We start from the raw sequence: 27,447 nt of genomic DNA, 5'->3' as shown, positions 1-27,447 counted from the left end.
GTTGTTGAAACAATTTACAGTGTTCGTTCACAAACAAAAACTCTAAAACTTGAACAAGAAGTATATTTAAATTGTGTTGAGGTATTATAGATGGACATGTAACAGAGTTGAGGATTCCACTTTCCATCACGCTCCTTCATTTCCAATGTGTCAGTCGGCCACGGAGGCTCGTGTGCTGACGCTGGAGCCCCGCCCCCTCGGGGCCCCTGCGGACTTCAGCGGTGCACCCCGTGGGTTCCGCCCAGTCTACTGCACGTTGTCTCCGAGGTAAGTTGATCTCTAATAAGCTCCATTGTGGTATTTAACCTCCCCGCGCCGCACAGACATTGGCTCTCAAGTGTCACGCATTGAGCGTGACTGTCACGCATTTCGGTCTTAAATCGCGCCCTCCCGCCACACATCGTATTTCTCACGCTGAAAAAAACAACAACTCCAGGCTGTTTAATGTGTCGCAACGCTCAGACATGACATGTTGGCGCGCTTCCCTCACCACGGAGGAGTCAAGCGCCCCCCTTTCCCTCGTGAGGAGCCACTCATCAGCCAATCAACAAAAAAAAGCGCTACAGCCAATCAGAAAAACCTATCTTTTGTATCCGGGTAAGATGTAATGACAGGCGGGACTGGAGCCGTCCAGCAGCGCGTATTTGTCGTCGTCACCGTCGTCTCTCTCTCTCTTCCCATTCTCGCATCATCTTAGGTGATTCACACAGTGAGATACGAGCATTCTACACACACAGCCTGAAGGATACGATACCAGCGATAAAGAGGACAACGCCAATGAAAGGGATCCATCGAAAAATAGGTAAGTGTATTTACTCAACTTTGCAGTAGCATATTTACATAGTAACGGGAACTGTAAGCCAGCTAGAGCTGCTGCTAACACGAAGCTAGTGATAGCAAGCTAACACAACATAGAGGTTGTCTATGAGACTGAACAGTGAATAATAAAATAATGTTAACTTTCTTGATGTGAACTTAGTCCGCATAGCAGTGTTAGATCTCTGTTATAGGTTTGTAAGACTGAAACTATCATCTTTACATCAACGCTAGCTAACCCGAATTAGCACACGAGCTAACAACACTTGAATTGCTTCAGGGTGTCTATGAGACTGAACTTAATAAGAATACTATGGGTTGTGTTAACATTATTAGATCTTTACATCAACGCTAGCTAACCCAAATTAGCACACAAGCTAACGACATTTAGATTGCTTCAGGGTGTCTATGAGACTGAACTTAATAAGAATACTATAGGTTGTGTTAATTGTGTTAACATTATTAGAAGAGGTGGCTGATGAGGAAACTACGTGTGTCCGTTGTTTTGCCTGCGCGGTCTCTCTGTGTCACGGAACTACGGGAAACATCTTATCGAATAAACGGCTGGTTGCAGCCGACGCAAAATCCAGCAAAGCTTTACTGCGTAATAACACCACGCAAGAAAGAGAGAGTACACAACTGCTCTCAGTCGCTTATTTCTCCCTGTGATTACACTATCAGCTCAATCTGGGCGGTTACTCTCAAATAACCAGATTCTGCACAGTTTCCTTCACTCTCCCGGGTCTTGGAGCGTGGGTTCATTGGTCATGAACACTCAAGAAATCACAAAGACCCTACAATAACTTACACACCTGAGCTTTGTGAACACGCTGGTGTCTTCAGTCCTAAAGAAGTGAGAGAACCTGACGAGGATGCACTTTTTTTACGGTGGTGGCAGTGGCGGCAATTTTTGGCGAGTAATGACAAGAACGCCAGGAGCTTCAGAACCTAAAGGATTTGATTCCTGCGTTGAAGAGGAATATGCCGACAAAAGGGATCCATTTGAAGATGGGTAAGAGGATTTACAAAACTCGGTTTTACAATAGCATATTTACGTAAGCAATATTAGCTCTTGATCTGCAGTATAAAGGCATTCCTCAGTCCTATTTTATTAATTTTGGTGAAAGGTGTGACAGACAACGTTTCTATTTTTAAAAAAAATGATAATCCTGCGATTGGTTTTAGACATTTATTTACATTTATCTATCATTTTATTCATATTCATATATTTCACTGCTTTTGTGACCTAAGATCTTTGGTAAACAAAGTTCAATATGAAGAATGTAAAATACAAAAAACATCTGATAGTTTTTAAATGCAATGATGGATACTTTCCCAATAAACAACTATGTGTTTTTAAATTACTTAATACATGTAATCAATAATTACTTAAATGTGTTAGTATGAATTTTGTGTTCTTATCAGTATAGTGATTTGTACTTTCTAAGGACATAAACCTGTTTTAATAACGGCCAGTGTGGAAGTAGTGTGATGTTATTCTTCATATGTGAAGGACATAACATGCAAATCTAAAGCAATTCAAAGTGAATGAGCGATGCTTACTGGTTATAATAAATGCAAATTTCTCTCTCTCTCTCTCTCTCTCTCTCTCTCTCTCTCTCTCTCTCTCTCTCTCTCTCTTTTTCAAGGGTTTTACACAGTATTTATGGAAAACACCATTTCACAGTTCAGACACTCAACGGGCAGAAGATCAGAAGGTTCGACTCTAAAACCATCCGTCAAAGTAAGTATATTTTTATTTGTCAACTTATGTACATGAAGTGACATAAACTATCTTTGTGATCATTGTGCGTAGTTTGTAGCCATTGTATGGCTCTTTTTTGGTCATTAAGTATTTTTGGCTGTCAATTTGTGTCTCTTTTTGTGTTGTTTGTAATCATTATTTAATCTGTTTTTAGCACTTGAGTATCTCCTTGTCGTCATTTTGCATCTGTTATTAATACAAAAGCAACTCTTTGATTGTGATTGTTAGCTATGCATCTATTTTTTTGTAATTTTGCTTGTTATTGTGATTTTTGGTTTCTTAAAAGTGCCAGTTTGTAAGTTAAGCTGCCTATTCCAACCTGTATTTTTTTTTTATCACACTTAGCAAACCTCCAAAGTTGGCTATAATAGTCCGTCACGCGTGTGAAATATCTCAATAACTTTGGATGTAAATTTACATAAAATTAAGGTTGAACTGTAATGATTGAAATGTAATGCATTAAATAATGCTCTGACTTTTCCACTTCCTCTTATTCACTCCAGCCCTACCACTTGCCCACAGTCATGTCAGTCATCTCCTCTTCCTCCTCTTCTCTTCCTTCCAACTCTTCTTCAAGCAACTTCTATGATATTGTGCAGAAATGCTTCGACACCAAAGCCGGCACCTACAGCATGACTGCTTTCATCGTCAACAGCATCCTTCTCATCCTCCCTCTCTGCATCTATGTCATCTACCTGGGTTTCCAACGATGGCGGCAGCAGCGCTCCAGTCTGACGATGAGCCACTGCGATATCATTACCTTCCACGTGGTCGTCGTAGAGCTGATGAATATCGCAGGAGCCATTACAACCCTCACTTGTCTCCGTGAAGCGCTAACGGTGGGTGTGTTCATTTTATCCATCAACATAACTGGACAGGTGTTATTCCACACTTTGACCTGTGTGGAGCGCTACCTGGCTGTCGTTCACCCCGTCACCTACCTGGGCCTGAAGAAGGGAAAGGGGATCAGAATCAGAAATCTCTCCATTGGATGTGTTTGGCTGCTGTCCATTGCAAACATAGGTGTCCTATTCCTAGAGGAAAAGAAAATAGTTGGCATTTTATTTCTGTGTGTGTTGTCCTTCATCTTTCTTGTCATCTCTTTCTGCAGCCTTTCTGTCCTCTATGTTCTGATTCGTCCAGGGCCAGGGGCGGGGGGTGAGGGCAGACAACGGGTTGACCAATCAAAGATGAGAGCGTTCTACACCATCGTGGCCATACTGGGAGCGCTAGTGTTGAGGGTTGGGGGGACTACAGTTCAATCTGTAGTTGATATCTCACCAGATGTGGGGGAGTCTGAAAAGTGTATTGTGTTTTTGTCATTGTCGTGGTTCACTTTGCCCAGCAGTCTGGTGTTGCCTCTGCTCTTTCTACACAGGGCAGGAAAACTACTGTGTTGTAAGAACATCAACACATCAGGACAAGCATCAGATTAGATTATTATCCTTGGAAAATGCATCTTCTATACATTGGATGTCTTTGTGTTCATGTTGAGTCTGTTTGTGTCCCTTTTTTAAATTATGTTGTCTCCTGGTAGTTGTTTCCCCTTTTTAATAGTAGTTTTCTTTATACTTGAAGTTATGTTGTGTCAGCTTGTAATTTAATTGGCATTGTTGTTGCTATTGTTTGCCTCTAGTTGTTTTGTGTTCTCACTGTGAAGTTTTGTCTTTTTGTGGTTTTGCCAGTTTTTCTTTATTAATATTCATAATTATTTAGTGTTTCTTGGTGTTATTTTCGAGTATCCTTATTGTGACATGTCTCAATCCAGACTAGGAAAATCAGCAATAAAAATTAGGTTACACACACACAGACAGACAGGTGATTGATTTGAATAAGCACTGGTTTAGTTACAGCTCATTTGAATCCTGACAAACATCAACTTGGTGAAAGATGACGTGAATAAGTACTTTTCTCAAAACCAATAAAAATTAGAATTAAATACACAACATACATGTGTTTTAATGCACTTCAGCTTATCTTGGTCTGATGAAAAAGAAATTGCCAAAATGTCAAGTTTTACGCATTTAAAACAACATAAGTTTTTCTAAACAAAAAGGAACATTTATTCATTTAATTTATCTTAAAATGTAAAGAAACAGCAAACCTGGATATTTTTTGTCATCAGCATACGTTAAACATTATTCTTAATTTACAATGTTGGTTTGTTTGCTTGCATGACTTTGGCACACTGTTGGCAGAAAACTTCAATATATTAGAATTATATAATCATAAATTATCTAATTGCTGTTTTTATGTGCACTGATGGATACAGCCCCTACAGCACCTAATAGATATGTCTTTTAAACATCTCAATAAAAGTTATCGATAATCACTCCAAAATGTGTTTTTTGTGCAGTCTGTGTTTCTATGATTTATGAATAACGACCAGTGTTGAAGTGTCTTTGAGCAAATATGTAGCGTGATATTCTGCATTTGTGAAGGAGATACAATGCAAATCAAAAGAAATTTATGGAGACTGAGCAATGATTACTTTTTAACATGCAAAACAAACACACGCAAACATACATTTAATGGTTTACACAGTATTTATGGACAACACACCAGTTCACAGCCCAGACACAATGGACAGAAAGTTTAGAACCTAAAACCTCTGACAATGTATATTTGAGATATTATTTATTTTAACTGAACTTAACGTCATACACAGACATTGATACTACTAGGCTATTTAAATATATATGAGAATAAATCACAGCACACGTTAGATATTATTGGGATGTTACCAACATTTGCATGAGGACATTCTCCCTTATTGCACCTCGCGGAATTTTATTTGCATACCCCTGGTCATGGCCACTATAGCACTCCTTCAGCCCAATTACTATGACTAATCGGCAATTTATTATTTGTTGTATTCAAAACACGGTAGTTTTTCTGCTCTGTGCAGAAACAGCAGCGGCAGCAAGTAGCTGCTGGGCAAACAGAACCAGATACCTGATATCTGCACCACACACCTGCTGCTGCCGCTTAACATGGAGGAAGCCAGAGCCATGCAAACCAGATTCCCGCCGAAACGCAACAGCAGCACCGCCAGTATGGCTGCGATGGTGACGAATGCCTTTTGCTTTAATGCGTCAGTCAACCCCTTGTTCCCGCCCTCTTCCCCCGGCCGTGGACGAATCAGGACGCGGAGGACTGAGAGGCTGCAGAAAGAGCTGACGATTAAGGACAAAACCAAATTGCAGAAAAACAGTATCATGTTGAAATTCCAGCTGACAAGAATCCTTAACGCGATCAATCCGGAGCACGTCACCCAAACACACCCGATGCTGATATTTCGGATCGTGACCCCGCTCGTCTTACTCAGGCCCAGGTAGGCGAGGGGGTGGACGATGGCCACGTAGCGCTCCACGCAGGTGAGTACGTGGAAGAACATCTTCACGCACGAGATAATGGTAAACGCGTTGCACCCCGCCGTGATCATGCTCCCTTGGCGAGCGAAGGCGCCGCAGCAGCAGACCATGGACACGCAGATGCCGATCATCTCCATCGCGACCATGTGGTAGGTGAAGACGTCGATGGGGTTCATGGCTTCACCGCGGCGCAGCTCCCGCCGGCGCTGGAAACCAAAGCAGAGGATGGAGACGGAGAGGGGGAGGAGGAGGAGGACGTTGATGACAGTGAAGACCGTGAAGATGGAGGAGCTGGCCGGGGAGCCGAAGCAGCCATCGTTGAAGGGGTTGTGGGAAGAGTTGGGGGGAACATTTTGGGAGCTGTTAACGGACATGTTCATGGGCCTGAAGGCACAAAGAGGACGAGGGAAAGAGAAGAGGAAGAGACGGACATTTCCATGACTTTTAACCAAATTTCCATGACTTAAGACTAAATATCCATGAGCAAACATTGTGTGAAATCATTGTGTACACAGTAAAAAGTGATAAAATGTATTTAAACCAACAATGAGAATTTAAATCGTACAGTAAACCTTAAATGACACAAATAAATGAGACAATAGTTTGATTAAAAGAATAAACATCTATATAGATGTATGTATGCCTGCTTATATTTTGAGCCTCATTCTTTTCAAAGCGTATTCATTATTTCAAACTCGGCATGAATGAACGTCATAAACACATGAATATGACACATTTGACATGACTTCTACAACACTTTGGGGAGGCCTGAAAATAACCATTTTAAAATGCCATGACTTCCAGGTTTTCCATGACCGTAAGAACCCTGAATGCCGTCAAACATCTACCTGACTCCATGGTCGACAATGTCCTCGAACTTTTTTCTCAGAAGTCAATCACATTTATGTTCCGTTCAACGTTAAAGATTTTAAATGTGAAATGTTTAAAGATAATTCTGGTTCTGGGTTTGAATGAGAATTTTAAGTTTTGGTGAAACAGTTTTTAACTAAATTTTACAACACAGCGTTGAAGTTTATCCATCCAACATTAACGACTGCAAAAGGTTATATTAAAAAAGGACGCCAACCTTGTCAGGAGTGTTTGTCTTTGCTGCTTTTCTCTCCGTGTCTTTAGATTCACTGCATCTTGGCGAAATATATATTTGGTGTGTGTGTGTGTGTGTGTGTGTGTGTGTGTGTGTGTGTGTGTCTTTGCGTGTGTGTGTGCCTGAACGTGAGTGCGTCTTACATTACAAGCAGGATCGTGGGCTTTTTGCATTTTGAAAAAACAATTGACTTCGACAGCATTTAACAGGCAAATCCATGTCTTTACGTCCATCTGCATAACAGCTGCAGTGCTGGGGAAATAATGCCTTGCTCAAGAACACTCCAGCAGGTCAGGGGACAGGCTAATGTATTTGTAAAGCACCTTTCATTAACGTACAACCCAAGGTAAGAGACCCAGAGAACCACCAAAGTACTTATTTTAAGGCCGACGGTGATGCTTTTCCTGAACCTACCAAGTGGTTTTATTAACTTACTCTGACTTTGATATTTAACCCCAAAAATAAAAAAATGCCGAGACACAAAACCAATATATTGGCATCGTAGCAGCAGAGATCAAAACAACATTTTTTAAGGAGTCCAACCCCTATATTGGGAACCACTGGACTAAACTAACAGCTGTTGAAATAGTTCCACCTCGAGCAGCTGCAGTGAAGGTCTGCTCCTTCATAGAGGTCAATATTTATCAATATTAACACGTAATGTCAGATATATCAGTCACAACATACTTAAGTACATTTTACATGTACAATACTAACTGTACTTTTACTTACCAGCAGAAATTTAACTTGTAGGGTGTATTTTACATTTATCTTTCGAGTATTGTGATCTGAAAACTGATCCTAGATTTCAAGATCTTTGTTCCCTAGCTTGTGGAAATACAATCAATCTATTTAAAAATGAATGATTTCTCAATTCAGTACATGTTGAGAAATGTCGACTCTTTCTCGCTATCAATTACTTTGCATTGAAATAAGCTTTAACTACTTATTCAAATTCAACACTCATCATGACCAGCACATGTATCCATCATTGTACTTTCCTACCTGAACCTTTTGCAAATCGCTAAAGCTTAAAATGTGTTAATTGGCCCCCGCCGAACATTTGTATTATATTTTTTTTACGTGTATTATTGTCATAACTCTCCTTTAGCTTCATTTACCCATCGGTGTGTCACTTGCTCCAGTCCAGACTGTCTATTAGTTCCAATACTACCAGAACATTGATTAAATACATTGTCAAAATCAGTGCACCAAAAATACCAGGATGACCTGCTGCAGTTTGCAAACCAACAGCACCATTGTCCTAAGGCACAAGTGTAAAGTGATAATATGGCCCAAAAGTTAAAAAATGGAAGCTTGATTTTGCCTAAACTGGAAATTGGTTGGCTACTAGTATCTTTTATCCACTGGAGACATTCAGAATGTTTTATTCTTGTTCCTTATGTGTACGAGCATCTTGACCGAGACACACAACTACAATAATTAATTTACACAAGCCGAATGAAACTGAGGAACTGAGGAAAAACACATCTAGATTTAACTCAAATATATTAATTGACATCCCTTTTAAATATTAATATAACAAGGTCCAAATTTCTTAAAAACAGATATCCAGCATGTACTTCTTCATAATAAATATGTATTGGTCTGATAAAAGTGCTTATTCACCTCATTGTTCACCAAGTGGATGTTTGAAAGCATTCAAATGAGCTGTAACTAAACCAGCATTATTCAAATCAATCACCTGTCCATCTCTGTGTGTGCCACTTCTTATTTTAAGACATACACATGCTGTAAACAAGAATTTATTCCAATCTTTGGATAAAACATTTGGTTATTTCATATTCTATACCGTATATTGTTAATTTTGCTGGTCACTAAAAATGAGCATGAAAAAAAATAAAATCATTACAAAGAGACACAATGCAGCTGCAGTGTTATGCAAAGAAGTAGCAAAGCCACACAAATACTAGACCATGAGGAGAAAAAGTGACTACAAATAGATAGCATAACTTTATTTTAAATGTCAACAAAAAGAAACAAAAGAACCTCAAAGAGACACATAATTATTTCAAAGAGACAATGTAGCTACAATGTAAAGCAACAACCTCAAAGTAATTTCAAGGTAACACAAAACAACTACAGAGATGCAAAGCTACGAAAATAATAGCGTCAACAAAAAGATCTAATCTGTAGTTGATGGATTTTCCAGTAATAATAATCTAATCTGATCCTTGTCTGCCCTCACCCCCTGCCCCTGGCTCTGGACGAATCAGAACATGGAGGACAGAAAGGCTGCAGAAAGAGATGACAAGAAAGATCAAGGAAAACATACACGCAAAGATGTTGACTATGTCATTGTTCTCTATGAATAGGAAACTTGCGTTCTCAGAGCAGATCAGCCAAACACATCCGATGGACATGTTTCTGATTCTGATCTCCTTCCCCTTCCTCAGGCCCAGGTAGGTGACAGGGTGAACAACAGCTAGGTCGCGCTCCATGCAGGTCAAAGTGCGAAATAGCATCTGTCCTAATATGTTGATGGCTATAAAACACATGCCCACCATCATCACGTCTGGGTGACCAGTAAGGACGCCACAAGAGAATATAACGGACCCTATGATGCTTATCAGCTCTATGACGACGATGTTGTAGGTAAAGATGTCGCAGTGGCTCATCGATGAGCCGGAGCGATGCTGCCGCCATTGTTGGAAACCAGGTGAAAGAGATCATGCTGAAGGTGTCCCCTGTGATGTGGTAGCATTTCTGCAGGAAATAAGAGGTTCATGGAGGAAGAAGAGGAGGAAGAGAAGTTGACTGACATGGCTATGGGTAAGGTGGCAGGGATAGAGTGAATAAGAGAGAAAGAAGGGAGAGAGAAAAACAAGTGGAAGTTATGAAGCGGACTAACTTCTATCTGAACTAAACTAAATTACAGCAAGTCACGTACTCACTGAGGTAAAGATTTGCACTAACGACAAAAAGTAATGTTAGGAAGAATAAGAAGCCATGATATATCCATATAACTTAAATTCACACTAAGGGTAAAGTTTGACCAATTTTTGACATTTGACAGCAGTAAAAATACCCTGAACATCATTCTTTGAAATTGATTGACTTTTCCTAATGTGACCCAAAATACACAAACATTTAAATATTAAAATATATTCAGAATACAAAAAAAGATGAAAAACTACAACAAAAACCCCCTCAAAGAAACACTAAATGACATAAAATCGATACAACACGCCGAAAAAAGATTTACACAATGACCACAAAGAGAAAAACTAATAAAATAAAAAATAAATGCAAAAAGTGCTGGAAAATGATCAAAAACCGGCCTCTTGTTTCTAAATCTGTGCAGTAGTACATCTCTTAAGATGAAATAGGTTCATTCATATAAATTGGAATAGAAAACATGACAGCATGAATTTACAGAACAGAGATTAAAACTACCAAACACACATTTTCATCTTTGATATCATAACGTCTGTGCAACCTATTTATTTAACAACAGAATATTATATGATAAATGTAGTCTCTATACATTTCAGAATAGAAATGAAGCAGCATTTAAAAAACCAAACTGAGAAACACATTAAATAAAGTTGCCTACAAAATTAACAATGTTTTTTAACCAGCACTACTACATTAGTAGTACTACTACTACATTACATTAAAATATACTCACTTTGACGGAAGGTTTTGCCCGTTGTGTGTCTGGACTGCGAACTGGTGTGTTGCCCATAGATACTGTGTGAAAACAATATAAATTTGAATGTATATGTGTGTTTTGCATGTATTATAACCATAAAGCATTGCTATTTTTTATAAATTGCTTTATTTTTGCACTCCATCTCCTTTATAGATGCAGCATAGCATCACGCCACTTCTTTGCTCAAAGACACTTCAACACTGGCCGTTATTAAAACAGAAACTTTAAGTTCTCATTTACTCATAAATCCAAGAAACACAGAATGCACACTAACACATGCAAGTCATTATTGATTACATTTATTAAATCATTTTAAAACATATTTTTACATTGGGAATGCATCCATCTGTGCATTTAAAAACTGTAATCAGATTTTTTTACATTTTCATATTGAACGTTTTTGCGAACAGAGCCCCACAAACATGCAAGCAAACAAACCAACATTGTAAACACATAAATACGATTGATGTATGACGTCTGGTGATGACTAACAATGTCCAGGTTTGCTGTATTTTTAAGTTTTTTTAGATAAAGAGAAGGAATAAATGCTCTTGTATGTCTAGAAAAATATCTTAAAAATAGATTGTTTGAATGCGTGAAATTTGACATTTTGGAGAGATCTTTTTATCAGACAACGATAACATTAGTAGGCAAAAGTGACAGCTACATTGAGTATTTCTTCATCATAAATAATTATGGGTCTGATAAATGTGCTTATTTACGTCATCTTTTGCCAAGTGGATGTTTGACACGATTCAAATGAGCTGTAACTAAACCAATGCTTATTCAAATCAACACCTGTCTGTCTCTGTGTGTGTCACTTGTTATTTTAAGACATACACAGGCTCTAAACAAGACCTTATTCCAGACTTGAAAAAAACTTTTTGAGTAAATTAAATTGTATCCCGAAGTGTGTCAATCATCGTCACTGTTTAATTAATGTTGCTTTTTTTTTGCTAGTTTGGATTGAGACATGCCACAACAAGGATACTTAAAGAGACCTCAAAAATAAAAAAAAAACTTGACTAAAAGGAGACAGAAACACAAAAAGGGGAAAAATCACCACAAAAAGCAATAAAAAACAAGAGGCAAACAGTAGCTACAAAGGGACCAAGACAATTAAAAGGTGAAAGTGGAATTCAAGATAACTTTAAAAAATTGGCAAAACCACATAAATACCAAACGTTAGTACAAGAAAACAAACAACTATCAAAAGGTGAAAACAACCACAAAGAGACTAAATAATTTCTATCGACACAAATTGACCACAAAGAGATCCAATCTATAGAAGATGGATTTCTCCAAGGATAATCATGAAATCTAATCTGATGCTTGTCCTGATGTGTTGATGTTCTTACAACACAGTAGTTTTCCTGCCCTGTGTAGAAAGAGCAGGGGTAACACCAGACTGCTGGGGAAAGTGAGCCACATCATTGTCAACCAAACACTACACTTTTCAGAGTCCCCCACATGTGCTGAGGTATATATGGTGGAATGAATTGCAATCCCCACAAGTTTCAACATCAGCACTCCCAGTATGGCCATGATGGTGTAGAACGCTCTCATCTTTGATTGATCAACCCGTTGTCTGCCCTCACCCCCCGCCCCTGGCCCTGGACGAATCAGAACATAGAGGACAGAAAGGCTGCAGAAAGAGATGACAAGAAAGAAATAGAATAATACAGTCACATACAAGTTGTTGAGGAAATGCATGTGCTCTATGAATAGGCTACCCATGTTTGCAATGGACAGCAGCCAAACACATCCGATGGAGATGTTTCTGATTCTGATCCCCTTTCCTTTCCTCAGGCCCAGGTAGGTGACGGGGTGAACGACAGCCAGGTAGCGCTCCACACAGGTCAGAGTGTGAAGTTGCAGCTGTCCAAATATGTTGACGCATGAAAGGCACGTACCCACAGTTATCATTTCAGGGAGACGAGTGAGGACGCCACAAGAGCATAAAGCGCCCCCTACGATGCCAACGATTTCTATGACGACCATGTGATAGGTAAATATGTCGGAGTGGCTCATCGTCAGACTGCAGCGCTGCTGCCGCCATCGTTGGAAACCCAGGTAGATGACGTAGATGCAGAGAGGGAGGACGAGGAGGATGCTGGTGACGATGAAAGCGGTGATGCTGTAGGTGCCGGCTTTGGAGTTGTAGCATTTTTGCAGGAAATTATAGAAATGGTAAAAGTTGAAAGGAAGAGAAGAGGAGTTGACTGACATGTCTGTGAGCAAGGGGCAGGGAGAGAGTGAACAAGAGAGAAAGATGGGATGAGAGCAAAAAAGCATTTGGTGAGTTAACTGCTTTTTGTGTTTTTACATCTGCAGTAGCTTTGTGTTAATGTCATTTTTTATTATATAGTTAATATCGTCCTGATGGTGGCTCGTGCTCGATCGTGCAAGCTAAATGGTTCCTGTGATTTTGTTCTTGTTGTGAATGTGAACTACATGCATTGTCCGTTAATGACGCAGCATCTTGTCATGCACGTATTTATGTAAACGATAACAGACGGCACAGAAGGCCCAGGTAGAAAATGCACGGCCCGCCACTGGATTTCACAAAGAGATGCAAAATGACTAAAAATAGAGGCATAACAATGAATAAGTGTTTTTTTTTCTTAAAAATAGATGCAAAATGGGATGGAAAAGTACTCAAATCAAATGAAAAATGACTAAAAACAACACTAAAATAAACACTAAATGACAGAAAATAGACACAAGATCACTAAAAAACACTGTCGCTTATTTTATTTTTTTTAAATCTGTTCATGTGTACATCTCTTAATATGAAGTAGATTTATTCATAAAACAATGTAATTGAAACATGAAAGCATGAAATGACAGCACAGATATTAAAACCATCAAACATACATATTTTCACGTTTGATACATCTGACATGTCTGTTCAAACTATTCATTCAACATGACTCTTTTAACATCAAACAACAATATGATACGATGTAAATCTAGTCTCTATAAGATTCAGATCAGAAATGAAGCAGCATTTTTTAGGAAAATAAACCTGCCAACTAAACAGTGTTTTCGTAATCATTATTACTTTATCTTTTGCTATGAGACACTTTATGTACGCGAGTTGATAAAAATATTACATTTGATTAAAATACTGACTTTGATGGAGGGTGTTAGATTCCAGACCTTCTGATCTTCTTCCCGCTGTTCATCTGGACTGCTGAGAACTGGTGTGTTGTCTTTTAATACTGTATAACAACAGTATGAATGTGTGTGTGTGTGTGTGTGTTTTGCATGTATTATAACCAGTAAGCGATCCTCATTCACTTTGAATTGCTTTTATTTGCATTCTATCTCATTCACAAATACAGAATAGCATCATACCACTTTTTTGTTCAAAGACAGTTCAACATTGGTCGTTATTCATTCATCATAGAAACGCAGACTGCACACAAACACAATTCAGAGTTATTATCAATAACTTATTGAGATGTTTAAAAATATATATATATATATATATGTGTATATATATATATATATATATATATATATATATATATATATATGTATATATATGTGTGTATATATATATATATATTTATTAATAATAGTGGCTGTATACATCAGTGCACATAAAACCCAACTATCAAATATTTTTTATGATTATACATTTCTAATATATTGAAGTTTTCTGCCAACAGAGAGCCAACGTCATGCAAACAAACAAACTGACATCATAAATAAATATGGATATTCTATAATGTATGATGATAACAAAGAATATCCAGGTTATCCAGATTTTTAGATAAGTTGAAGGAATAAATTGCTCCTGCTCCAAAGACAGAGTGGCTATTTGGATTGTGTACCATGCGTATACTACTCATTACATGAAGAGTTTATGTCATACTTATGTAATGTGCTGTAACTTGTTCATTCTGTTATGATGTTCATTCTGGCCACATGACATCTTCTGCTTCTGTCCATCCTGGAGAGGATCCTCCTCTGTTGCTCTCCTGAAGGGTTCTTCCCTTTTTTTTTCCTGTGAAAGGGTTTTTACCATCTTTATTTGGGTGTTTTTCCTGATCCGATGTGAGGTTCTGGAACAGGGATGTCGTGTACAGATTGTAAAGCCCTCCGAGACAAATCTTATATTTGTGATTTTGAATTGAATTCCACAAATAAAACAAGCTTAAGTGCATTAAAATATCTGTAAATTGAGTATTCCTTCATTATAAATAATTCTTATTCTGATAAATGTGCTTATTCACGTCATCTTTCACCAAGTGGATGTTTGACAGGACTCAAATGAGCTGTAACTAAACCAGTGCTAATTCAAATTAATCACCTGTCTGTCTCTGTGTGTATCACTTGTTATTTTAAGACATAAACATGCTCTAAACAAGACTTTATTCCAGTCTTTTAATGAAACATTTTGGGTAAATTACATTTTATACCGCAGTGTGTCAATCATCGCTACTTTCATGCTAAATTTGCTAGTCTGGATGTCACAACAAGAATACTCTAAAGGAACATGAACACCAAAAAATGAAGTGAAATTCAAAATAAAATTGTCAAAACCACAACTACAATAAAACTACAAGAAAAGCAAAAAAAAAAACAAAGGCAAACAAGAGCTTCACAAATACTAAGAAAATTAGGTGACACAAAAAATAGAAACAAAACTACTAAAAAAAGAGAAAAGAACCACAATCAAGCTAAATAATTTCAAAAGACACAAAATGACAACAAAGAGATCCAATCTATAGTATCTGGATTGTTCCGAGGATAATAATCTAATCTGACCCTTGTCCTGATTTTTTTGATGTTCTTACAACACAGTAATTTTCCTGCCCTGTGTAGAAAGAGCAGAGGTAACGTCAGACTGCTGGGCAAAGTGAGCCACGACAATGACAAAAACACAATACACTTTTCAGACTCCCCCACATATGGTGAGACAAATACACCAAAATCAATTGCATTCCCCGCAACCCTTAACAACAGCACTCCTAGTATGACCATGATGGTGTAGAACGCTCTCATCTTTGATTGGTCAACCCGTTGTCTGCCCTCACCCCCCGCCCCTGGCCTTGGACGAATAAGAACATGGAGGACAGAAAGGCTGCAGAAAGAGATGACAATGAAGATGAAAGACAAGATACACAAATAGAAGATGTTGATCAAAATAATATCCTCCATGAATAGGGCACAGATGTCTGCAAAGCACAGCATGGAGATGGAGATGTTGGTGATTCTGATCCCCTTCCCCTTCTTCAGGCCCAGGTAGGTGAACGACAGCCAGGTCGCGCTCCACACAGGTCAGAGTGTGAAATAGCAGCTGTCCAGATATGTTGATGGATAAAAAGCACATACCCACAGTTATCATTTCAGGGAGACGAGTGAGGACGCCACAACAGCAAGAAGTGGCCCCTACAATGCAAACGATCTCTATGATGACCCCGTGGAAGGTTAAGATGTCAGAGTGGCTCATCGTCAGACCAGAGGGCTGCTGCCGCCATCGTTGGAAATCCAGGTAGATGACGTAGATGCAGAGAGGGAGGACAAGGATGATGTTGGTGACGGTGAAGGCGATGATGCTGAAGGTGCCGGCTGTGGTATTGAAGCATTTTTGCAGGAAATCATAGGTGTTGAGGTAGGAAGAGTTGGAAGGAAGAGAAGAGGAGTTGACTGCGGGCAAGGGGCAGAGATGGAGCGAATAAGAGAGAAAGATGGGAGAGAGAGAAACAAGTGGAAATAATGAAATTATACAGCGGGCTAACTTCTATCTATACCTAACTGACTTACCGTCAGGACCAGCTAAGCCTTCACTGCAGGCCCAAACAGAATCACAAAGTTATAGCTATTTTATAATTAAAAAAATCTTTCTCAAATAATCTAACGAATGCCATCCGGCTTTATTTGACACAGAAATGCATCAACATGTCAGGTACATCTATGGATGGGTCAGTATTGAACAAACCTTCTGCCCACAGCGCCAGGGGCCCAAGAGGTCAGAGGCCAACTAACAAAATGGCATTTTTATAGACACAGAGATTGAAAATTTTGAAAATTTTAGGGCTTTTCCGCGAACAATGGCTACAAATTACCCAAAATGGCCATGAAGAGAAAATAATAATTTAAAAAATAGTGATGTAAAACTATCAAAAAAAAGCAAAAGTACCAAAAAGGGATTCAAAATGACTGATAACAGGCCTCATGTGTACACTTTTTCAGATAAAATAAAAGTTGGAATTGAAAACATGACGGCGCAGATATTATAAACCCCAAACACACACATTTTCACCTTTTTGATACATCTCATAATTTGTTTAACGTCACAATATTATATGATAAATCTAGTCTGTTTAAGTTTCAGAATAGAAGAAACAAATTATGAAACAGCATTTATAAAAACGTAACTGAATACACATTGATTAAAGTTCCCTACCAAGTCAACAGTGTTTGGTAATCAGCATTACTTTATATTTCACTTTATGTATGTGAAATTACAAATAACTTTTAAATACATCAAAATATACTCACTTTGACAAAAGGTTGTACATTCAAAACTTTCAGATCTTCTGCCTGTTGTGTCTCTGGACTTTGAACTGGTGTGTTGTCCATACATACTGTGTGAAAACAATGAAAATTTGAATGTGTGTGTTTTGCATGTATTATAACCAGTAAGCATTGCTCATTCTTTTTGAATTGCTTCAGTTTTCCATCACAGGTGTAGAATAGCACTTCTTTGCTCAAATACACACAAATACACATTACTGATTACATGTATCAAGTTATTTAAAAACACATAGTTTTATATTTGGATTGTATCAACCAGTTCACATATAAACTCTATCAGATTATTTTTGTATTTGACATTTTTCATATTGAACTTTTCTGCCAACAGAATGCCATGAACATGCAAGCAAACAAACCAACCTTGTAAATACATAATTAAGATTGATTTCTGACGGGGGCTATCAAAATATTTAAATAAAATGTGCTGCATTTAAATTAAAGTCAAGAGAAAGGTGATTGTAAATGTTATTAATCACAGCTGTTAAGTAAAGAGAACATATTCTAATATTATGTTGCATGGTCTTGAAATTTCATTTCTGTTCTTTTTCTATTTTTTTGTTTTTATTTCCCATCCATCCATCCATTTTCCGCCGCTTATCCGGGGTCGGGTCGCGGTGGCAGCACACCCAGCAGACCGACCCAGGCTTCCCTCTCACCCGCAACATTTTCCAGCTCATTCTGGGGGACCCCGAGACGTTCCCAGGCCAGCCGGGAGATATAATCCCTCCAGCGTGTCCTGGGTCTCAATGAGCAGACCCAGCTGCATGCTGGGAGATGTTGTCTTTCACAAACCAGCTAGTTTTACTTGTAGTGCGTACTGCAACGGCCATTAAAAAGTACAAGTTGTTAAATGCAATATGAGTTCAGATGGTATGTACTATAGGATGCAAATTTAGAGTGTGTGATTTGAAAATTGTTCAGATATGAAAATAACAAAGGCTGAAGCATTGTTGTATTTATATTTGTAGTTGTTTGATTTTACCTCGTCATTGTGACCAAAATAAAATAACAGTTACAGCACATTCAATGATTATGACAGGACTTGTAGTTCATTAACCAGAAGCCATGATGGGTTGCAGTCTCTGCTTCAACCACTGGGAGGGGATGTGTCTCATTGATGACACTCCCTCTCATGACATTACAATATCTTTGTTGTTGTTTGCCTGTTTAAGCGGCCGTTTTGCATACATTTGTAGTTTATATATAACATAATTTAAAATAGACAAATAAATAATCAAGACGAGAATAAGGTCTTGTTAACAGCATGTTTAGGTCTCAAAATAACAAGTGACACAGACAGACGGGTGATTAATTTGAATAAGCACTGTGTTTAGTTACAGCTCATTTGAATTCTGTCAACTGGGCTTGAGTTAAATAAGCACATTTCTGAAAATCTAAAATAGTAATAATTGAATGACTTCACCGGTACATCTGTTTTAATGCACTGGAGTCTGTTAGAGTCCTCCGTGTCAAATGAAAACCCTTTTTCTACAAAATGTGAAATTGTATGCATTCATTCAACCTATATTTAGGAATTAATTTCAGACATAAATGAGCCTTTAATCCTAGAATATATCTGAATTTGTAAAATCCAACAAAATATTCTGTATTTTTTTTTCTGACATAGAAAACTAAAGCAATTCATAGAGAACAAGCTATCCTTACTGGTTATAATGCATGCAAAACACATAAAGACACACACAGAGACTGACAACACACCATTCCACCGTCCAGACAAACAACGGACAGAAAACCTTCCGTCAAAGTGAGTGTTTTTTTAAAGTAATTTAATGTTTTTTCTCATTCCACATACATTGATTACCAAACACTTACTGGGGAATTTTTCTTGTTTTTGGTAATTTTACCTCTCCTTTTAGTACTTTAGTCTTTATGATTGTTTTATTTCTTATTGTGTGTCACTGAGGTCATAGTGTGTTGTTTGTCATCTTTTTTGTTTGTTTTCGGTCTATTTTCTGTCATTTAGTGACTCTTTTAGGGTGGTTTGTAGAATCGCAATATTTTGTGATGGTTATGGATCTAGTTTAGGTTATTTTATGTCTTTCTGATTATGTTTATTAAAATTACATTTTGTATTGACAATATTTTATACTGTTTCTGTTGCATCATGTTCTAAATTACTTTAAGTATCAGTAAAATATGTACTGACGGTTTATTTCATTGATTTTATCCCAAAACATCCCATTCTCGGTTAAACACCATAATAATATGGTATTTGTACATACAGACACAGGGGGAATTTATAGTTATAGTCATAGGTTATTGAGATAGAGCTTGGTTTAACTTAAACAATCAATATTGACTTGAAGCACAACTGGAAAAACAGTAACTCAAATGAATTCTCTCTTGTTCACTCTCTCCCTGCCCCTTGCCCACAGTCATGTCAGCCAACTCCTCTTCCTCCTCTTCTCTTCTTTCCGACTCTTCCTCAATGAACCTCTATAAATTCATGCTGAAATGCTCCGACACCACAGCCGGTGCCTTCAGCATCACCGCTTACACCGTCACCAGCATCCTCCTCGTCCTCCCTCTCTGCATCTCCGTCATCTACCTGGGTTTCCAACGATGGCGGCAGCAGAGCTCCGGCTCAACGATGAGCCACTCTGACATCATTACCTTCCACGTGGTCGTCATAGAGCTGATGAATATCGTAGGAGCCATTATATTTTCTTGTGGCGTCCTCACTCGTCACCCAGAAGTGCTGAGTGTGGGTGCGGGCCTTTCTGTCATTTACTCTTGTGGACAGCTGCTATTTCACACTCTGACCTGCGTGGAGCGCTACCTGGCTGTCGTTCACCCCGTCACCTACCTGGGCCTGAGGAAGGGGAAGGGGATCAGATTTAGAAACATGTCCATCGGATGTGTTTGGCTGGTGTCCATTGCAAACATGTCTATCCCATTTGGGCAGGACACAAAGTTCATCAACATCTTCTATTCGTGTAACCTATCCCTCATCTTTCTTGTCATCTCTTTCTGCAGCCTCTCTGTCCTCTATGTTCTGGTTCGTCCAGGGCCAGGGGCGGGGGGTGAGGGCAGACAACGGGTTGACCAATCAAAGATGAGAGCGTTCTACACCATCATGGTCATACTGGGAGTGCTGGTGTTGAGGGTTGGGGGGACCATATGTAACTCTACCATATTTAGCTCACCATATTTTCAGGAGTCTGAAAAGTGTATTGTGTGGTTTTCAATGACGTGGCTCAATTTGCTCAGCAGTCTGGTTTCACCTCTGCTCGTTCTATTCAGGGCAGAAAAACTACTGTGTTGTAAGAAAATCAACACATCAGGACAAGCATCAGATTAGATTATTATCCTCATGAAATTCATCTTTTTGCCATTTTGCGTATGTATGTATTTTTGTCAGTGGTTGTGTTGCCTCTTCTTTGTAGTTTTGCATCTTTTTTCTCTTTGTTTTCCTTTTTTGCAGATTTATTTAGAGGTTTTTCTTTAGAAGAAAACATCTGATTTTACACAAAGAGAATTTGAATGACCTTCAGGAGCATTTATTCCGAATGGTTTTGCATACCCATAATAAATACAGAATATCTCCTCACCCACAAGGACTATTTGAATAATTCTAAAAGGTATAGTATACAGGAAACACTTGTAAGACTAGTTAACTCTGACCCAGAGTCCCAGGCACTTTGAGAGTCACAGGGCCTCTGGAGGGAAAAAGCAGAATGGGGCATTTGCTTACTGGGATCCAGACTATAAAGTTTGCATGAAACGCATGATTTCATAACCTATAAGGGACATGCAAAAAAACGTCCATCATCGCACACGTTAAAGAAACAAACAGCAGATGCCCTCGCACGCAAACACTTATATATATCTGGTGATGATAACAGCTCTGCAGTCCAGTCCAGAGACCCATCAGGACGAAGCTCGAGAAGAAACGCGACTGAAAAGTGAGTGCCTCCTTTTCTAAACTTTGTGTTTGAATCTGTGAAAGAAAAGACGATCATCACAATATTTCACTCAACGTCCCATCTCAACGAGCCATCACGATGCATTAAGCCTAGTTTATGCTTCTGCGTCAGGTCGACGGCGTACCTACGGCATAGGTACCGCGTCCACGCACACCCCTATACCGTAGCCCGACGTGCACCTCCCCAAAATCCTAACTACGCGTCACATCGACGCGGACCGCAAGCGCTGTGATTGGTCCGCCTAGAACGTAATTTCCGGCAGTTTTTTTTTTTTTTAGTGGTCGTACAGACCACCTCCGCAAACGTCTTCTCTGTCGCCTGTGCTTCAACATTGGCAATATAAGCATTTGCTCTTTAATATTGATGAGCTCCGACTCTAAAACCCCTGAAACCACACAGCCCTGGCGGTATGGCGGTGAATTGCAGAGCTACGCGGTCCCTCGACGCAGAACTTCGACCGCTCAACGACGGCGTCATGTCGACGGCGTCATGTCGACGGCATAAGTACGGCGTCGACGTGACGCAGAAGCATAAACTAGGCTTTACTCTTCTATTTTTTTGCTCTCTCTTCATTCAACGTCCACTTTTCTGTTTTTGTCTCCTCTCCTCATAACCACTTCAGATCAACAGTTATGTCCTCCAACTCCTCGTCCTCCCTTCTTCCCCCTCACATCTTCTCCAATTCCTCCCTCCTTCCCAACATGAAAGGATGCTTCAACCACAGATCCTCCTTCCTCATCTTCAGCACGTTCACCGTCACCAACATCATCCTCCTCCTCCCTCTCTGCATCCTCGTCATCTACCTGGGTGTACAACGTTGGCGGCAACACCCCGCGGCGGTGCGCCACTGCGACGTTTTCACCTACTACATGGTTGCAGTGGAGATGATTGGCATTAGTGGGTGTGGCCTCTTCTGTTGCGCCACCTGGCTCAACGTGCCACATTTGATGAAGGTCGGCTCGTACATTCTCTTGGCCACCACAAACACACAGGTTCCCTTTCACATCCTCACCTGTGTGGAGCGCTACCTCGCTGTCGTTCACCCAATCACCTACCTGCGGCTGAGAGAGAGGGGCGGGGTCAGAATCAGGAACGTCGCCATCGGGTGTGTTTGGCTGTTTTTTTTTGGATTCTTTGGCATAGGCATCGGAAATAGCACCATCCCATTTTTTTGTCTCTCGGTTATCGCCATAGCTGTCATCTCTTTCTGCAGCGTCTCGGTCCTCTGCGCTCTGATTCGTCCGGGTCCGGGGGAAGTGGGCGGGGACAACAGGCAGAGGGTCGACCGGTCCAAGATGAGGGCGCTTCACATCATGACGACCATAATGGGATCTCATTTTTTCCGGTTTGGGGGAAACCTAGTCATTCTTTCAGTCTATGACTTCTTGGCAGTGAGCGAGCATGTCACGTGTGATGTAATGTTCTCAGGAGTGTGGTTCGGTCTGCCTAGCAGTCTGATGTTACCTCTGCTGTTTCTACACCGGTCGGGAAAACTACTGTGCTGTAAGAACAGCAACGATTCAGAGTAGCGTGCCCTAAGTTTGGATATATTCTCGTTATTTAAGAGAAACTTTATTTTGGGTTTACTTTGGCCGGGGCTGTGGAAAAAAAGCAGTAGTGTCTCTGAGCACCAGGGTCGCTTTAGAAAACCTCTTATTTTATAGCAGCAGGGTCCGACAGTCTGACCCTCTCAGTTCTGGTTCCCCGATGCCCGCCTTCCCTCCAGTCGTCCCAAATATACTTAAAGTTCAGTTTTCAATTCAGATTATTTCATGAAGCCCAAAATCACAAATAAAGTCTGCAATAAAAATTTATATTTTCAAAAAAGTCACTTATTTTACCATATCTGATCATAACTATCAAGGGTCTTAATAACAGCCCACATACTAAAAACACACCTTTATGGAAAGATTATGACCTACAGAATGGTAATCTCCAACAAAACAGAGCATCGGCATGTTAGGAAGGAGTTTCTTTTCCACACAGAAACATGTCAACCTATAATTTATATGAAAATGTATTTTTTTTAAAAGCGCAAACCCGGCTATTCTTTGTCTTCAGCATACATCATGAATTAATCTTATTCATTTATTTATTTACTATACTGGTTTGTGTGCTTGCATGTTTTGGCTTCTGTTGGCAGAAAAGTTAAATATAAGAAATACATGTAATCAATAATAACTCTAAAATATGTTTGACCTTTTAGTCAAAGTGAGTATTTTAATGTAATTCAATGTTTTTTGTCAACTGATACATAACAAAGTAATGCTGATTAAACTGAATTGTTCACTTGTTAGGGAACTTTATTCAACATGTTTTTAGTTGTTTTAAGCGTTTAAAAACATTGCAGTGATGGATATGTTCCTGATATATGTTTTTAAATGTCTGAATAAATATAATTATACTGACTCTGAAATGTGTTTTAGTGCAGTCTGTGTTTTTATGATTCAATATCTAATTTATACTTTCTGAGCACCTAAAGTTCTTGTTTTAATAACGACCAGTGTTGAGGTGTTTTTGTTCAAAGAAGTGACGTGATGGTATTCTGCATCTTTAAATGAGATCAAATGCAATTTAAAAACTATTCATAGGGAATGAGCAATGCTTTCTGGTTATAATACATGCAAAACACACACACATACATTCAAATGTATACTGTTGTTACACAGTATCTATAGACAACACACCACTTCTCAGTGCAGACACACAACAGGCAGAAGATCAGAAGTCTGGAATCTAAAACCTTCCGTCAAAGTGAGTATTTTAATGTAAATTAATTATTAATTTTTAATTCACGTACATAGAGGTATAATAAAAATTAAACTGATTACAATACACTGTTCACTTGTTGGGAGCTTTATTAAATGTGTTTTTTAGTTTTTTTACGTTTTTATAAATGCTGCTTCAATTCTATTCTGAATTTTATAGAGACTAGATTTATCATATAATAGATATGTCAGATGTATCAAAGGTTAAAATGTGTGTGTTTGGTGGTTTTAATCTCTGTGCTGTCATTTAATGCTTTTATGTTTTCAATTCCAATTTTGAATGAATGAATCTACTTCACTTAAAGAGACGTACACATGGACAGATTAAGAGACCAGAGGTGTGTTTTGGTCATTTTGCATCCCTTAATCATATTTTAGCATTTCTTTGTAATTGTTTTGTATCTATTTTAACTTGTCTTTTCTTTGTGTTAATTGTGGGTCGTTTGTAGACGTTGTGTAAATGTTTTTTGGTTCTTTTGTATCTATTTTTTGTAATTTACTGTCTTTTTTGTCTGTTTATGGTACTTTTGCATCTCCTTGTAGTCTTTTGCATAATTCTTTTTGTACTTTGTGATTGTTTTGCATCTATTTTCAGTCATTTTGCTTCTCTTTGGGACTTTTTGTGGTTCTTAAAAGTGCCAGTGTGTAAGTCATGCCCCATGACCCTGTACGCTTCTGGGCCCAGTTTGTTGAACTTGTGAGTTTATTTTTTAGTCACACTTTGCAAAACCTCTAGTGTTGGCAATGTTAATCCATCACATGTGTGAACTATCTCAACAACTCTGGATGTACATTTATATAAAAAGAAGGATGAATTCTCATAACTTTGCTGATGCTCTGACCTCTACAACACCAACGTCAGGCCAGAGGCTGAATTTATAACTTCATAATTTATAACAAGAAAATATTCCCATGCTAACACACATTAAGATTTATCAATAACCTTCTGAACATCAGCATTGTCATTGTGTACATGTTAGCATGCTAGCTTCATCATTTAGCCTCAAAAAGATGCTAAGATATGTCATGATCTACATAATTTCACTACTTACACTTGTTTTTTTCTCTCCCATCTTTCTCTCTTATCCACTCTCTCCCTGTCTCTTGCCCACAGTCATGTCAGTCAACTCTTATTCTTCCTCTCCTCTTCCTTCCAACTCTTCTTCCATCAACACCTATCATTTCCTGCAGAAATGCTTCGACACCACAGCCGGCGCCTTCAGCATCACCGCTTTCACCGTCACCAGCATCCTCCTCGTCCTCCCTCTCTGTATCTACGTCATCTACCTGGGTTTCCAACGAATGTGGCAGCAGCGCTCTGGCTCGAAGATGAGCCACTTTGACATCATTACCTTCCATATGGTCTTCATAGAGCTGGTGAACATCTTGGGGTCCGTTATATTCTGTTATGGCGTCCTTACTCATCACCCAGAAGTGATGGTGGTGGGCATGTGTTTTTTCGGCATCAATGTATCTATACAGCAGTTCTATCACACCTTGAGCTGTGTGGAGCGCTACCTGGCTGTCGTTCACCCCGTCACCTACATGGGCCTGAAGAAGGGGAAGGGTATCAGAATCAGAAACATCTCCATTGGATGTGTTTGGCTGCTGTCCATTGCAGACACGGTTTTTCTATTCATGGAGGATGACCAATTCATTACGATTTACTCTTATTGTACCTCATCCATCATCTTTCTTGTCATCTCTTTCTGCAGCCTTTCTGTCCTCTATGTTCTGGTTCGTCCAGGACCAGGGGCGGAGGGTGAGGGCAGACAACGGGTTGGCCAGTCAAAGATGAGAGCGTTCTACACCATCATGGCCATACTGGGAGTGCTGTTGATGAGGGTTATGGTGATTACAATTCACTCTGTTCTATTAGGCTCACCACATGTGGGGGAGACTGAAAGGTGTGGTGTGTTTTTGTCAATGGCGTGGCTCACTCTCCCCAGCAGTTTGGTGTTACCTCTGCTCTTCCTAAACAGGGCAGGAAAACTACTGTGTTGTAAGAACATCAACACATCAGGACAAGCATCAGATTAGATTATTATCATTGGATTTCTTTGTGATCCTTTTGTGTCTCTTTCTAGTTGGTTTGTTCTTTTTGGAGCTATATTTGTGGTTGTTTTGCTCTTTTTATAGTAGTTAGGCATCTCTTTGTAGCTGTTTTGTTTCCTTGGAGCCAAGTTGTGTATTTTTGTGGTGTTGTGACTTTGCATTTCACTATAGCTGCATTCTGTCTTTGTCTCTTTATAATATTTTGAGTGGTCATTTTGAGTCTCTATTTGCTACGTGTTTCAAACCAGACAAGCAAAACTCCCAATATCAACCAAACAGTGACAGTGATTGACAAATTGCTGTAAAACTAATAAATTACCCAAATATATTATAAAAAAGACTGGACTAAGGTGTGGTTTACAGTACGTTTAGGTCTTACAATAACAAGTGACACACACAGAGACAGACATGTGTTTGATTTGAATAAGCACCTGTTTTAAATTACAACTCATTTGAATCCTGTTAAACATCCACTTGGTGAAAGACGAGGGGAGTAAGCACTTTTCTCAAAGCCAGAATTATATTATGCATGTACACATTACCATCAAATCATATACCTCACAGACAAAAAGGAGTTTTATTGGAGAATTCATTGAAAACATCCAAAATAAAGACCAGAATATCAGAAGGAAATATTTATGTATTTTGCACATGAATAAATTGGCCATTCACACATGCTCCTTGGTCTGTTATTTGTAATTTTAAATAGTTTTAAACCACTCTCCAAACCTAGCCCCTGGTCTTCACTTTCTGCAAATATAAAAGTGTTACATGTGACTCAAAAATTAACTCCCGGCTCAACCTTCTCACTCTCTATGAGAACTTAGTCCAAGTCCCATGGAAGCGGTGAGGAACGAAAATGGTACACAGGGATATGTCAATTTGCTTTTTTTTCTCGTGCCCCTTGTACGCCTTCACTGTATTCGCCCAGGGGAAGTTCGTTCAATTTTTACAAAAACCAGTTACGTGGCGTGCTGTTAATTGTAAATAGTAATGTGCTTTCCTATGCTGTGACAAGTACGCGTGAATAAAGCCTTAATTTGTAAAAATGTACCACTAGTCGTTTAAGTCATCACTGTACATCTTCACCTCATTAAGTCTGACTTGCCGCTCCAACTCTCGCAATGGCAACGGTACACAACAAAATGGCCGCCACTCTGAACATCCTGCCACGTTAATCTGAAAGGGAATGTTTATTCTACTCCTATTTTATTGTTTAAGATTCAAACATGGCCTACTGAACATCAGCATGTTAGCATGGTCATTGGTGTTTTACTTTCAATATTTAGCATCAAAGAGATGTTACGATTCTTAGTCATGATCGACATAAATATTTCCACTTGTTTTACCCTTAAGGGACTGAGGCAATTTTCTCAGTCTACAAATTTA

The 27,447-nt window shown here is 39.0% G+C and overlaps 1 protein-coding gene across 5 annotated transcripts in view; it reads left to right on the top strand.

The window, feature by feature from the left end:
• Positions 1–249: 249 nt before the first annotated feature.
• The window catches only part of LOC137792006 (endophilin-A1-like), a 59,266-nt gene continuing 32,068 nt past the window's right edge, over positions 250–27,447 (top strand). The window contains exons 1-5 of one of the 5 annotated variants that reach the window (XM_068587336.1): positions 250–267; positions 698–802; positions 1,715–1,828; positions 2,466–2,560; positions 3,085–5,018. In XM_068587336.1, the coding sequence (XP_068443437.1) occupies positions 1,798–1,828; positions 2,466–2,560; positions 3,085–4,017 (1,059 nt within the window). In that variant the 5' untranslated portion in view covers positions 250–267; positions 698–802; positions 1,715–1,797 and the 3' untranslated portion in view covers positions 4,018–5,018. Of the gene's footprint in view, positions 268–492; positions 598–697; positions 803–1,714; positions 1,829–2,465; positions 2,561–3,084; positions 5,019–25,117; positions 27,148–27,447 lie in introns of those variants that run through there. The other 4 variants (XM_068587335.1, XM_068587338.1, XM_068587340.1 and 1 more) reach the window with 4 other exon arrangements.

The sequence above is a fragment of the Clinocottus analis genome, unplaced genomic scaffold, assembly GCF_023055335.1.
Source record: "Clinocottus analis isolate CAN_PGR_092001 unplaced genomic scaffold, fCliAna1.0.p SCAF_21, whole genome shotgun sequence".
Lineage (NCBI taxonomy): Eukaryota > Metazoa > Chordata > Actinopteri > Perciformes > Cottidae > Clinocottus > Clinocottus analis.
This window is presented reverse-complemented; position numbering and strand designations above follow the sequence as displayed.